This window comes from Trematomus bernacchii, unplaced genomic scaffold, assembly GCF_902827165.1.
Source record: "Trematomus bernacchii unplaced genomic scaffold, fTreBer1.1, whole genome shotgun sequence".
NCBI lineage: Eukaryota > Metazoa > Chordata > Actinopteri > Perciformes > Nototheniidae > Trematomus > Trematomus bernacchii.
The window spans coordinates 26,834,888-26,848,738 of record NW_022987739.1 but is presented as its reverse complement, the minus strand read 5'-3'; the positions used below and the strand labels follow the sequence as shown (position 1 = coordinate 26,848,738).

The window sequence follows — 13,851 nt, the reverse complement described above, 5'->3', positions numbered from 1 at the left end:
GATACATACTACTGAGTAGCAGATGAATGTTTGAAGTTGTTTCAAGAGTTCAATTTTTTAACAGTCTCACTGCCCGCGGGAAGAAACTGTCTCCGAATCTTCTTGTCCTTGCCAGGATGCTGCTGGGCTTTCTTCCCCTTTGTCTGTCTGATGTTTTTCTTGTTCTGACACTGTGTCTCTCCTAACCCCCCGCTGTAACCCCTGCTCCGCTAACATCTCCTTTCCCACCGTTCTCCTCGACTCCTTCTCTTCTTCCCAAACCGATTCATCCTCTCAACTATCAACCCGACAAAAAAGAGCACCAACAAAGTGAGATGTTTACGAAGGTCACAGAGAACTTTCTGTTCTGCATTAATACTTCTGTATCCTCATATTTCTTCTTGTGGTTTCAAGTAGAATTTGATTTATGCACGGGTTCCTGGCACTGACCAACCACCTATTTGAGAACTTGACTGGCATGTTGATGACATTTTTTTTAACAACACATACTTTCACAGTAGCTTTAAGCCTAATTTGTTCCCACAGATTTTTAAACCGCAATTGCTGACATTTAAAAAAAAGAAAAAAAGGACATATTCTGCTGATGTTCAGGTGTATATCAGTATGTAGTGTCTCTACTTTAAAGAGTTCTCTCCTGCTGATGTTCAGGTGTATATCAGTATGTAGTGTCTCTACTTTAAAGAGTCCTCTCCTGCTGATGTTCAGGTGTATATCAGTATGTAGTGTCTCTACTTTAAAGAGTCCTCTCCTGCTGATGTTCAGGTTCATATCAGTATGTAGTGTCTCTACTTTAAAGAGTCCTCTCCTGCTGATGTTCAGGTGTATATCAGTATGTAGTGTCTCTACTTTAAAGAGTCCTCTCCTGCTGATGGTCAGGTGTATATCAGTATGTAGTGTCTCTACTTTAAAGAGTCCTCTCCTGCTGATGTTCAGGTTCATATCAGTATGTAGTGTCTCTACTTTAAAGAGTCCTCTCCTGCTGATGTTCAGGTGTATATCAGTATGTAGTGTCTCTACTTTAAAGAGTCCTCTCCTGCTGATGTTCAGGTGTATATCAGTATGTAGTGTCTCTACTTTAAAGAGTCCTCTCCTGCTGATGTTCAGGTGTATATCAGTATGTAGTGTCTCTACTTTAAAGAGTCCTCTCCTGCTGATGTTCAGGTGTATATCAGTATGTAGTGTCTCTACTTTAAAGAGTCCTCTCCTGCTGATGTTCAGGTGTATATCAGTATGTAGTGTCTCTACATGTCTCCATGCTTTAATGTTCAAAAAGCTCTTTCTTTTTCTCATACTGCCTGTGCCGCAGCACCTCTTTTCACCCTCTGTCTGAAACCAGAGCCCAGTCTGCTCTGATTGGTTAGCTGGCCGGCTCTGTTGTGATTGGTCAGCCGCTTAGAGATGTCCTGCCCTTCATCACGTACAATGTGTTGGCGCCTTTGCAAACCATTAACATACACAAAAAACGATATAAAGGAAAGGGAACACCCCAAAAAGCATAATAGGGCCTCTTTAGCACTTAATGAGGACAAGGAAGTTTGGTAATTCTTTTTTAGGAAGACACATTTAAATGTCTTGTTATTCACACAAGACCACAAACCCAGCATGTAGGCTTCAGTATTCCAGGGTTTGTTTTAAAAAAAAATGTAAAGCCTTTTTTGCCTTATACAATTCTGGCATCTCACATGACGAATAAATATTCATCAGTTTCGTTTCAACTCTTTCTCCCTTTGATCGCGTCACTACAAGTTCAAATTGCTTTCACAACTGGAATACATTACTGTTCTTTTCCTGAAATACATTTCCTTTCTTTGGAAAAATGTCTCATGTGGCCTTGGGAAAACAGCCTGACCTCCAAAAGAGAACTGCAGTATTGTTGCCATGCCGGCCGAAACGTCACTGTTTTTATTCTGTTGTTTACTTCATTATATTTTTGTTTTGTTGTTGTTGTTGTTGTTTTGTTTCAACCATTTTACTCTGTAGCACTTTGAGTTGTGTTTACTCAAATGAAAAGTGCGCTTATAAATAAAATTGATTATTATTATTATTATTGACCGTTTGTCTCATGTGGCCTTGGGAAAACAGTCTGACCTCCAGAAAGAGAACTGGAGTCCTGACCGTCTGTCTTACCTATAAGTGAAGTCTGTCCCGGGGTCACTTTGCTGTGTTTGAGGATGAACTGGCACTGGGTGTCGGGGGGGAGACACTGGTCCAGCAGCAGAACGCCTGGAGAGTCTGTGGGAGTCGATGGATCCCTCCCTGCCCCCCCCACGCTGCTCCCCCCGTCCCGAATGTGGCTCATCTTAATGCTGAAGGGAAACTCGTGGCCTGAAAGAGAGGGTCAGGGTCCGGGGGTTAGAGGGTCTGGTATGGGCATCAAGTCAAGGGAGAAAATATGTATAATATTAATGAAATAAGATGATTTATGGGAAATGAGCATATGTCTGAAGCATTAACGTGAGGTTAAGTAGATTTTAAATATTTAGAAACATTAATATTTAATTATTATTATAGTTTACTTTTCTTTTTTTATATGTTTTTTAAGTAAGTCATATTTGAGTCATTATTATTATCATAATTGTTTTATTATTATTATTATGATTATTGATTGATGTCAGGTTAGCTTTTTACTTCAGCATTATTGTGATTTAAGACTTTTGTTGATGTTTTTGTGTTGTGTTTTTTTCGGACTTTCAATGTGGAAAATTAAAAACAACATTGGTAACAAAAGGAAGAAAATATGATTTAAAATTATAGCAGAATTTGTTCCATGCAGAAAAGAATCAGCGGTCTGTTGTTGGGGAATTCAGTGGGAACTACAGAACAAAAGATATGGTTAAAAAAAATGTCACGGAAATACCAATGTGTCACTAACTGCTGTGAAATGCTTCCAGATGTTCAGTTGTTGGTGGACTGCTGATGCTGTAGTAACCCCCGCTGTGTGTAATCTCTACATTAGTACTGACTGTTTTTTTAGCATCAACAGAAAGATGAGACAGGTTGTTTTTTGTTGAACTTTAATGAATTTATAAAAGAGTCTTATAATGAATCTAATCCTACACCACTGGAGAAGGAAAAGCATCGTAAAAGGAAAGGGAAATAGACTATAGTGAGTGGAGTATTTTTCTTTTAAATAGTCTGATAGTGTTTTTAAGGGAAGGTTTAAATAACAATATCTATGTCACGGGACTCACCAATCAGAGGGTACGGAGGGTCGTCCTTACTGGAACTCACCCACAACCTGTGATCTTTTTCACAGCCCTGGACCCAGAGAAGGAGAATCAGGATTAACAATATATAATACTTACATTTCAATGAAATTACTTTTCTGTGTCTTTCCGGATTGTGTCAAGGTACCTACAGGAAAGTACGTCTGGTGTAAGGAAACCACTAAAAATGCTTATATTACAAACAATCCTGATGTTATTGCAAATTATAATTAAAGAAAGGCTAAAATTGGTGACATTTCCCCCAAAAAACTTGTGTTACAAACTGTTCTAAAACATTATAAGTCGTGGGAAAAAGTCAAAATTCCATTACTTTGTTAACATGCTTCACGCTTTGTTAGGACAGTCTAAAATTAATACTTTCATCTATTAAACGTAGATGTTAAACAAAGCCTATTTTATGTCCATACTCGTACTGTGCTCAAAATTAATTTCTTTAAGGCAGTACAAAGAAAACATTCCTTCATCCAAACAAAGTTAAAAACAATTCCAAACCTTATTTGTACCGTGCCAAAATGAATAGCTCTGGTCGAGGCTACTTTAAATAACATCTAAGCGCAGTCACTTGTAATCCAGTTGAGCATCAGCAGCGGTCTTTACTCACCGAAATGCCAAACTGCAGCAGAGCCATGCGGATGACATCAGAGGTGCTGTCAGTGTGGCTGACCGCAAGCGTTTTGGCCTGTTGGAAAACGTTGTGGACACATTAGGGAAATTTGTAGTTGGTTGTGTGTTACATAAATAGCAGCACTCGATGATGTCATTAATTATCCACTTAATGTGGACTTGGAAAAAAATCACAAAGGAAAGAGAAAAAAGCTTACATATGCACAATTTCCAATATCCTTTGCAAAGATCTTCAGAGGGATGGTCTTGGGGTCGTCCTTCTCTTTTCCCTCAAGTATCCGACTGTAGGGAAACACAAATAAAGAGGTAAATAACAGTGTTACATTGAATATAAAATCATAATACAAGTACAAGTGACCAATCCAGCACTGTTATATAGTTGGCAGGCAGTTGGAGTAAAACTAATGTATGCATTCGGGTAAAAAGCATGTATTTATGAGAACTGTGTGTATTTTCATTTATGTGGAAATTGTTCTTTTTACATCATTTCTGTTCCAACCTGATCAAATATTTCCTCCCCTTATGACAAATGTGATTTGCAAGCGGAACTACTGCACCAAAACAAACCATTGCAGAGTCAAAACCAATTACCTTTTGATGAGTGCAAACCACTTGTCCTTGTGCTCTTCGGAGCTAAAGAGGATAAAAGATAGGGATTAAAAAACATAATCATAGGAAATCATGTAAAAAGCAATTGTCTGTTTTTCTCTGTTATGTAACTTCCCCTGGTTTGAACCGCAGACTTCACCCCGAGCTGCGACTGGATTCTTTCTCATGCGAAATGTAATGAGTGTGTGAATGAGTTTGAATGCATGTATGGCAAAGAGGAAGCTGCAAAGATATATATGAATGTATATGTCGTGCATGTGCTTCAGTCTAACTGCAGTTTGATTGATTGTCTTGTCTTTTGCACATAAGGGTTTAGGGATTTTGGGTTGGCGTGTTCAGTTATCAGTTCCCTTTACGATGTGCATTTGCAATCTCAGAACAAAGTGTACTCTTGTTTGAATTGACTCAGAGAGGCATCTTAGAAAATATGTTTAGTATGTCTGCTAAGAATAGTTGTCATGCAATGCCAGCAGACATAATGAACACAGTTATATAAGAGGAAATTAAGTTGTCACTCTATTGTTGTGAAAAAACACTGTGCAATCTTTACAATTGATCGTTGTTATTACTGGCTCCTATTCCCTTATATTACTTTAAAATGCTGCTACTTATTATAAACACATTTATACACAGATTTGTCACGTTTTTCATGGGTGCAAACCCCACACTCAGCTCTGCTGCTCATCCCACAAATGCATGTTCGTCACAAATGTGGCACCATTTGAAAGGTAAGAAAACAGGCTTTCCAACGGTATAAGATTTATTGCCAAGAAGCATTGTTACAACAAAGATATAATCTACCAAACACAGATTTCCTTACTTTTTGTGTTACGTTTATTTTACCTTGGACTTATTTCATTTATCTTATTATTAGCCTTTCTGTATTTAATATGCTAGTCTATCTTTTTTTGCCTTGTATTTGCACTTTCCCTTTTACTGTAACAATGTACATTTCCCCACTGTAGGACAAATATTTGAACTAATTAAGATAACATTCAACAACATAAATACAGTTCAGGCATTTCTATTTTTGAATGATAAGCCTATTTTGTAGTATTGATGTGAATGTTAGTACCTGAAGGAGGCCACACAGTTGCAGGTGGGCCAGCCCATGACGAAGCTCCTCTCTGGGTTGGTGCTTCCCTCACACACCTCCTCCAGGCAGCTGGCCGTCCACATCTCACACACTCGGACCTGGGCCTTCACTTTGAAGTGAGTGGAAGACCTGCAGATGACACAGTGTAATGCATTACATCATTATGATCAATAAATCTGTCTCAGTCTGAAAATATCTAGTGAAAATCATGCCAAAAACCCCCACACTTTCCCATTCGAATCTTGACATTACATTACATTACATTAGACATGTTAGACGCTTTTATCCAAAGCGACTTACATACATTCAGTACTGTGGACAATCCCCACAGGAGCAATTTGGGGTGAAGTGTCTTGCCCAGGGACACAACGACATGCTGACTGCAGTGGGACTCAAACTTGCTACCCCCTGATTCAAAGTTCAGCGCACTATCCCACTGAGCCACAGCCTCCCATCTCCCATTGACATCTCCATATAGTTTTTGCTTTTTTGTGACCAACATTCCAAAACCTCAAAGATATTCAATTTAATATAGTGACTTAAAAACAGACGAAGCAAAAACATCAGCATCCTCACATTTAAGATGACACAACCAGTACAATTGTGGATTATGTTGCTTTATAAATACCTAAAATCATTGATGAGTTATTAAAATGAATGTGGATTAATTATCTGTTGATCAACGCATGAATCAAATATTATATTTAGAAGACCTTTTTGCAAAAGAAACCCACAAAAGCTTTCCTTTTTAAAACATGCCATAAAAACCCAACATCGTTATTTAGGGGTTCCACAAGGAACGCACTTGGATCCTCTAACTTTTAATTTTCTTCATGAGTCATTCTTCCACAAGCCTCTAACATATGTCAGTCTTTCAAAAGAGCTTTACTTGGATTAGAATTATTAAAAGATGCAGCTATTTCCAGCATTTTAAAACAGGCATGCTCAGTAAAAGTGTATTTACACACCACTAGATCCCTGATTATAGAGGGACACAAGTACAAATGCTCACATGTGGCATTACAAACACACACTCTCCCTGCTATTACACAGATATAAAAAGGCACACAAACACACACATCAATTAACTTTTCCCTCTCGCAAACACACACACACACACACACATACACACATACCAAAACACATTCCTCAAACTCACCCTGTGTTAAGCCACAATGTAATGGCCAATTATAGCGAATAGTCTCTGTGCTGCAGGGGTCAGCTCCACCCACTGTCACATGACTCCTAGGATTACTAAGTAGATTTACTCAAGTACTGTACTTAAGTACAATTTGTTGGTACTTTACTTGACTATTTCATTGTTTTTGCTACTTTGTACTTCTACCACAACTCAGGGGTTAATCGTGTACGTTTAGTTACTTCACAGATTTGTATTAATGATGTAAAATATAATCAACACACAAATCAGACTTTAGTCACACCTGGACTAAAATTCACAAGCTACCCTGCAGTATACAAAGTCATTCAAACTAGCTGCACCTTTACCAGCTTTGAAAACACTTTAATGATCAATCATTATAAAACATATCATATCTATTATTCTGAAATGGACCAATCTGCACAATGACTACTTTTACTTTGGTATATTTTGATGCTAATACTTTTCTACTTTTGATCGCAGGACTTTCACTTGTAACCCTGTATTCCTTCTACTTTTACTTAAGTACAAGATCTGAGTAATTTGTCCACGTCTGTGTGTGTACGTAACTGCACGAAAGTGTGTGTTTGTGGACTTGTGTGTGCTATTTAATGGTCTATTTTTGAACATGTGTGTGTGTGTGTGGCAGTTTGTGGGTGGGTAGCCCCATTCTGTAGGCCAGTGCGGCTTTGATCTGAGCCAGGCTTCATATGGATTTAATTGACTAGGAAATAATTATATACTGGGGAGAAAATAAGGGAGGGAGAAGTTAAGAAGCAGGGGAGTAAGGGGAAGGAAACTTTAGGGGAAAGATAGGAGAGAGCTACATCCTCTACACATGTTTTGCCCATTTCTGTTCAGAGACACAACTATGAAAGGTTGGTGCTTTGTTTTTCTAATTTGCTTCAGTCTGTTTTTTCCTGTTTATGTGTCTGCATTTTCCTCTCACTCACACAACCACATAAACACACACTGCTTCATCCTCCAGCACAGAAGGAAACTTACTTTGCCTTGGCGACGAGCAGCGTGTCGGTGAAGAGGAAGAGGTGTCTCTCCTGGGTCTGCAGGCCCGTCTTCAGCTGCGTTTGAATATGACCCAAGAATAATCTGCGTGGACACTCAGCCAGGAAGGCCTGGACCAAGGGACAGGACTCCGGGCTGACTGGCGTCAAGCAGTTTTCCCTGGGGAGAGACAAAAGAATGAAATACACTATTAGACACAAAGGAACATGTGGCCTGGATGCGTTTAAAAGCGTGTCTCTAAAAACCTTTTGGATGTGGTTGGTTGAGTTCAAATTCAAGTCAGGTACATTTTATTTTTACTGGGCAAATATTACAAGTCCCAAAGTTCCTTTTAACTGGGGCTTTACAGTGTATTCATTCATGCATGGGGGAGAGAAACTTAAAACAAACTGGCACAAAAGAGATACAGAGGGACAAGACGTGAGGCTTAATTACATGACATGTCATTTGTTAGACGCTTTTATCCAAAGCGACTTACATACTCAATACTGTGGACAATCCCCACAGGAGCAATTTGGGGTGAAGTGTCTTGCCCAGGGACACAACGACATGCTGACTGCAGTGGGACTCGAACTTGCTATCCCCTGATTCAAAGTTCAGCGCACTAAATTCAGCGCACTATCCCACTGAGCCACAGCCTCCTTAATCTCCTGGTGGACGAAGATACAGATTAAAAACATCTGGAATGACGTACAGAGAGACAGAATGAGAAAGAGAGAAGAGACCTACACCTCAAAAACTACTGAGTTTTATACAATACAGCCGCTTGCTAACCAGTGAATATGCATAAAAACAACAGGTCATCACCAAGACATGTTATATTAACTAAATAAATTCCAGTTAATATTGAGGGAACGTATTATAAAGTGATTAAACTAGGTGTAACGTAATCCTGAATAACCTTAAACATCTTGTCTTAGCTTTATTCAGTCCAGTGTTTTTCCTGTCCCGTATTAGCACCAGGGGGTTTTCCAATGTCCTCCACACTGTGGTAATACGATTCAGCAGCATGGAACAAAAAAAGAAAAAACGAGGCCCATGTTGTGGTGAACCAAAATTGGAAAAGGCTGTAAAAAGGCCAACAGGTCCGAATAGCTTGTGCAGCTAAATCCAACAGTCCAAAAGTGGAATATTTACCTTGTTATTTCCTGTATTCACGTCACTGGTTCCTCACAGTTTGAACCACACATAATCAAGTAAATGTTTGACTTTCTGACCAGTAATGCACTCATTTGACTGCAAATGTGTTATTATTTGCATGGAGCTGCACAAAGATGGCTCTGTGAATGTAAACAGTCACAAAGAGCTGAGATTAAACTAGAGGAAGCTCTGTCGTGCGGCATCAACAGAATAAATGACAAAGTTAACTGCCATTTTATTTTGAAATGAACCATTCATCCAAAAACGAAATGAACCATTCATCCAAAAACATTGTCTGTCCTGTAAAGCCCCAGTTAAAAGGAACTTTGGGACTTGTGATATTTGCCAGTAAAAATAAAATGTACCCGACTTGAATTTGAACTCAACCAACCACATCCAAAAGGTTTTTAGAGACACGTTGTATCATCCTATTTGTTTTTTCCTCCTGAACTTTGGAGAAATACTTCCTTGTTTTTACTACAGACACAAATATCTTTGATTTCTGATTTAATTAAAATGGTCTATCTTGTTTCCTTGCTGCAACATGTGCCGCTGATAGACAGATGAAAACAGAGGGGGAATTTGTGGAGGAAGAGGAAGTAGTTTGAGGGCTCCATCCTTTCCTGTTTACCCTTCACAAGCAGATAAAAGTTCCTTAAACACAACACACACATCATTTTTCTATCTCCGTCTCTACCTTTCTGTTCCCTTTTCATGTACACAAACATCCACACACCCTTTCTGCTCTCTCACGAAGGTACACACCCTCTCCATAACATATTCTACTTTCCGTTTTTACTTCTCTTACGCATGCACATCCATAACACTCCACAAGAACACACACAATATTCTGAGTAACCCCATAACAAAGAATTCAGTCCAAGTTTTTCTGGGATGAAAAGAAAAGGCTTGGATCCTCTCATACATTGCAAGTGATTGGTTACGTAATTAATTAACGAAGAACAGAAGGCTATGCTGGAGTGCTTCCATTTCTGTCCCTCTTTGTGTGTCGGCCAAAAATAAATCCAAAAAAGGGGGTCTGAGAGAATTCAATTCAAAGAGATGAATGTAGCCACTTAAGCCTCGATGCTCGATGGGACACGTCGCCCTGCGGGAGTTTAAAACGTATTGGAGATGTGTCCGAGACAGAGGCGGTTGAAGCATAGAACGATATGTCCGATTCCGTTTGTCAGCAATACTTAAGGACATGACGCCATGTGGCTTTAAAGCTTACAGTTGCAAAACAATCAGCTATTGTTCCACGAGGAAAGAAAATACTTCCCATGTGGTTTACTGGGAAATGATTTTACCCCACTTTGAAAACATTTACATAACTCATACACCATTTAACTGCAACAAATTAAGCTTTTCTTTCTTCGTCAGGGGGCAGAACAACAATGCAAATCTTCATTTTTGGTCACAATTCCTTCAGATTAGTGACATTCATCTGTATTGGACCCTTTATTCTTTGTCCAAATTTCTCCAAAAAGGTTGATAAAGCTTCAAATTAGTCATCTACATCAATGATATGTGACTCACCTAGTATCTAAGCTCAGCGTCCAGTGGCTCTCTCACTATTGGAGTAACTACTCTCTCAAAGTCTTGCCAAATGCCTCTGCAGGACGACGGCACCGGGGTAAAGGACCACCCCAGAGGGACGTTTGGAGGGTTTTGGGCTGCTTGATTAAGCTGCAGTGGGATTAACACAGTGCAAAACTCACATTGAAATGTTCCTATTGTCCATTCAAATCAGGGAAATGCTCCTGTCATAGGAGCCCACACTCGCACACACCAACACAAACGGTCCAACCTTCCTCTAAAGCCCCTTTCACATCTCTCTGCCCCCCATAAAAAGACAACATCTTCCGTATTCACACCACATACCCTCCCTCCTGAATGAGAGATTGACAGCTGAGCCGGCCGCCCTTTGAATCTGACGGATGAGCAGCTAATGGCTCCATTGTACATCATGTGATGTTGATAAATTGAGTCCTTAGCCGGCCCGCCGTACATGGCCACCTTTGTGGAGGCACGGCAGCGTGTGAGGAGAACTGTTGACTTTCTGAAACACAATGAGAGGCCGGTGTACAATGAACCACACAACGACGCATACTAATGTCCCAGCATGAATAATTAAACTGCACCGGACATGATTTGTATATAAAAGGTTGATTAGGAAGGGATCACAAAGTAGGGCAAGATGACATGTCTGTTTGATTTATACAGCCGGAAAACACAAATTGATGATGGGATAATATTTTTCAGATAAAGCCTGATATTTGACTTGCATCTTCATTTGCAACATCAACAAGGACACATATTTAACACAAGAAACAAGAGAAAAGACCATTTCCGTAACAACCGAGACGGCTCTCTATCATTTGACCCTAAATTAGAAGCTTTGTGTTCTTTGCCGACATGATCAAAACACTTTCATCTCTCAACACACGTCTTTCTCTCTAGTTTTTTTCTTCTGCTTTCATGATTAATTAAAGCCCTTGTGATTATAATTAGAAATCAATATATTTTACTAAACTGTTAACGCCACCTCAGCTGTGAAATGGTCAATACTGATGGAGCACACTGACTCCCTGAGGGCAGTATTGACTCGATTACATAAGTGTCCATCTGCTCTGCTTTTGAACAACACAGAGAAGGACTCTTGTCTGTCCGTGGTTTGTTTATTTGAGTTTTAGTATCTGTATACTCAGTTTGTCTGCAAATGATTGTCCTCTAATAGAAAATCTGACTCAAAGACCGCACACTTTACGTTTATTTTCAATCAAAGTCAGACTAAGAGGTGCTGACGTTCATCTTGTTCCTTAAGTAAACTCTGATTGGGTTAAATCGCCATACAAGAGGCGAGTCAGAGATGTGACAGTGATGTGTGTGTTTAAAAGTGTGTGTCTAGGAGCATTTGTAGGAAGAGAAAGTGAGAAGATGTGTCTATTCTGTTTGCGAGTCCCCCGGTGAACTTGTACGTGTTTGTTTCTGCATGAGGAGGTTTGCATCACCAGTAGGTTGACCTCTTTCTGTCTGTGAGGTAAAAGCTTTCCTGACAAGCATCTATTGACAGCGCAGTGTGTGCGTGCGTGTGTTAGAGAGAGAACAAAATATGTTAACATGCACACCCGGGGTCCGTACCATCTCCTAAATCCACAGTGGACCGTTTGTTCATCACCGGAAACAGCTTCAAAGACTTTAAAATACATCTCTGCAGAGACAGGTGATCGATGAATTCACTATTACAAACAGTGAATTTCAAATGACGCATAACTTTTACGGAAAATCCAAAGTAGATTTCATCCCTCTGCCTACACTGAGTGGTTGACAGGAGACAGACCTATACAAATGTAGAAACAGTGAAGTAGGAAACATAAAGCAGACTACCAGATCTCTTAAATCAAGCTTCAACCTTCTGTCTCCTGTTTCCACCTGACTCACAGCCAGATCATTTCCATAGACAAACTATAATGTCACCCCTGGCCGACACACAATGCTCTCTATAGGGAAACACACGCATATGCATACAGGGAAAAACCCACACAGGATGAGGTCAGAATATTGAAATTGGCTTGGGAGTTTGGGGGCATGATGTCCTTAGCATGAGCTCTTTATTAAAACCAGGAAATGTGTTCTTGTACTGTATGTGGACGAAAAATGTCCTCAAACAACCAAATAAATCTCACATAAATCACCACAACTAAGACATATTCTTTCCTTTTCTAAGAGCAGGTGAGGACTTGGGTTTCAGGTTAATTAAAATGGTTAAATAAATACAGTTATATCTTCACTAGATTACTAACATGTGTCCGTGTACTTGGGACCAAGAGGAATGGCCAGAGAAGTTGCTGTACGTGTCGCCTTGTGGTGACACAATGGCTGATATTGAGTGAGAGGTCAGGGCAGTCAGCCAATCACATGTGTTTATGCTTTATGGTGCAGCCACCTTCCTCCCTGCAGTATAGATTTCATTGCTGGAGGAGGAGGGGGCCTACACTTCAGCTTCAGCCCCTAATACTGTAAGCCTGGAGGCTGTTAGACTTCTGCTGGATGAAGTGTGTGTAAGTGTGTGTATGTGTGAGTGTGTGTGTGTGAGTGTGTGGAGGTGATGTAAGACACTGAGCTGAAGGCCAGAGAGCCTTTCAGCACCTCTTGGCCTGATGGGAAATGCAGGGCAGAGGAAGCAAAGAGTCTCTTTAAAGATATATGAAAGGAGAACAACTCTCAACTCAACTCTCAGGCATTCAGTTTATACTCCCAGCTACAGTAATCCAAATGTATGATGAATAAAGTCATCAAATAAGAACTTAAAAACTGGAACTAAAGTATATTGGGTGATAAAAAATATGCCAAAACCACTGCCAAGTACTGCTGGCAGAACTGATGTATCCAATAAACTGTAATTATAAGACGTTAGCGTGTTATAGTTCTATATACAACAGTAACCAAAACATGGAGATGATCTAAAAGCTTTAAAATGGGCCCTATTGTGCTTTTAGGGAGTTTCCCTGTCCTGTAGTGTGTTATATACTGTAGGTTTTGGTGCATGTAAATGGTCTGAAAAGGCTAACATCCATGTATTTCCTCCAGAATGAGTTTCTCTCCCACAGAAATTCATGGAAAAGTAGAACTGTGCAAGTTTTCCTTTTGTATAAAGCACCACAATAGTATTATAGTACAATATAAGAGTTGAATTCCCTGCAATCGGACTGTTAGGTATGCACACCTTGCTAAATCAATGCTTAAACTTAGAGAGATCACAATTATGTTTTCTAAAAACTATAAAAGGTAAAATACTCACAATCATCTCCACCTTCACCTTCTGTGAGTCACCTGACCACAATCAGTTCACATCTCTCCCCTGGCAACACCCCCTGCACTAACACATGTCCACATCCGGACATTAATGAGCACCTCACACACTCACTGCCATGCGAGGTGTTGACCCCAGGTGACCCCCACTGGCCCCT

At 39.9% G+C, this 13,851-nt stretch overlaps 1 protein-coding gene across 1 annotated transcript in view; it reads right to left on the bottom strand.

Annotated features, from left to right (window-relative positions):
• arhgap20 (Rho GTPase activating protein 20) overlaps positions 1-13,851 on the bottom strand; it is a 36,980-nt gene that overhangs the window by 18,304 nt on the left and 4,825 nt on the right. Inside the window, exons 3-9 of the mRNA XM_034146497.1 lie at positions 7,721-7,897; positions 5,536-5,685; positions 4,443-4,484; positions 4,049-4,133; positions 3,829-3,906; positions 3,192-3,258; positions 2,128-2,325 (exon numbers count right to left, since the gene is read on the bottom strand). Coding sequence (XP_034002388.1) covers positions 2,128-2,325; positions 3,192-3,258; positions 3,829-3,906; positions 4,049-4,133; positions 4,443-4,484; positions 5,536-5,685; positions 7,721-7,897 — 797 coding nt within the window. The remainder of the gene's footprint in view (positions 1-2,127; positions 2,326-3,191; positions 3,259-3,828; positions 3,907-4,048; positions 4,134-4,442; positions 4,485-5,535; positions 5,686-7,720; positions 7,898-13,851) is intronic.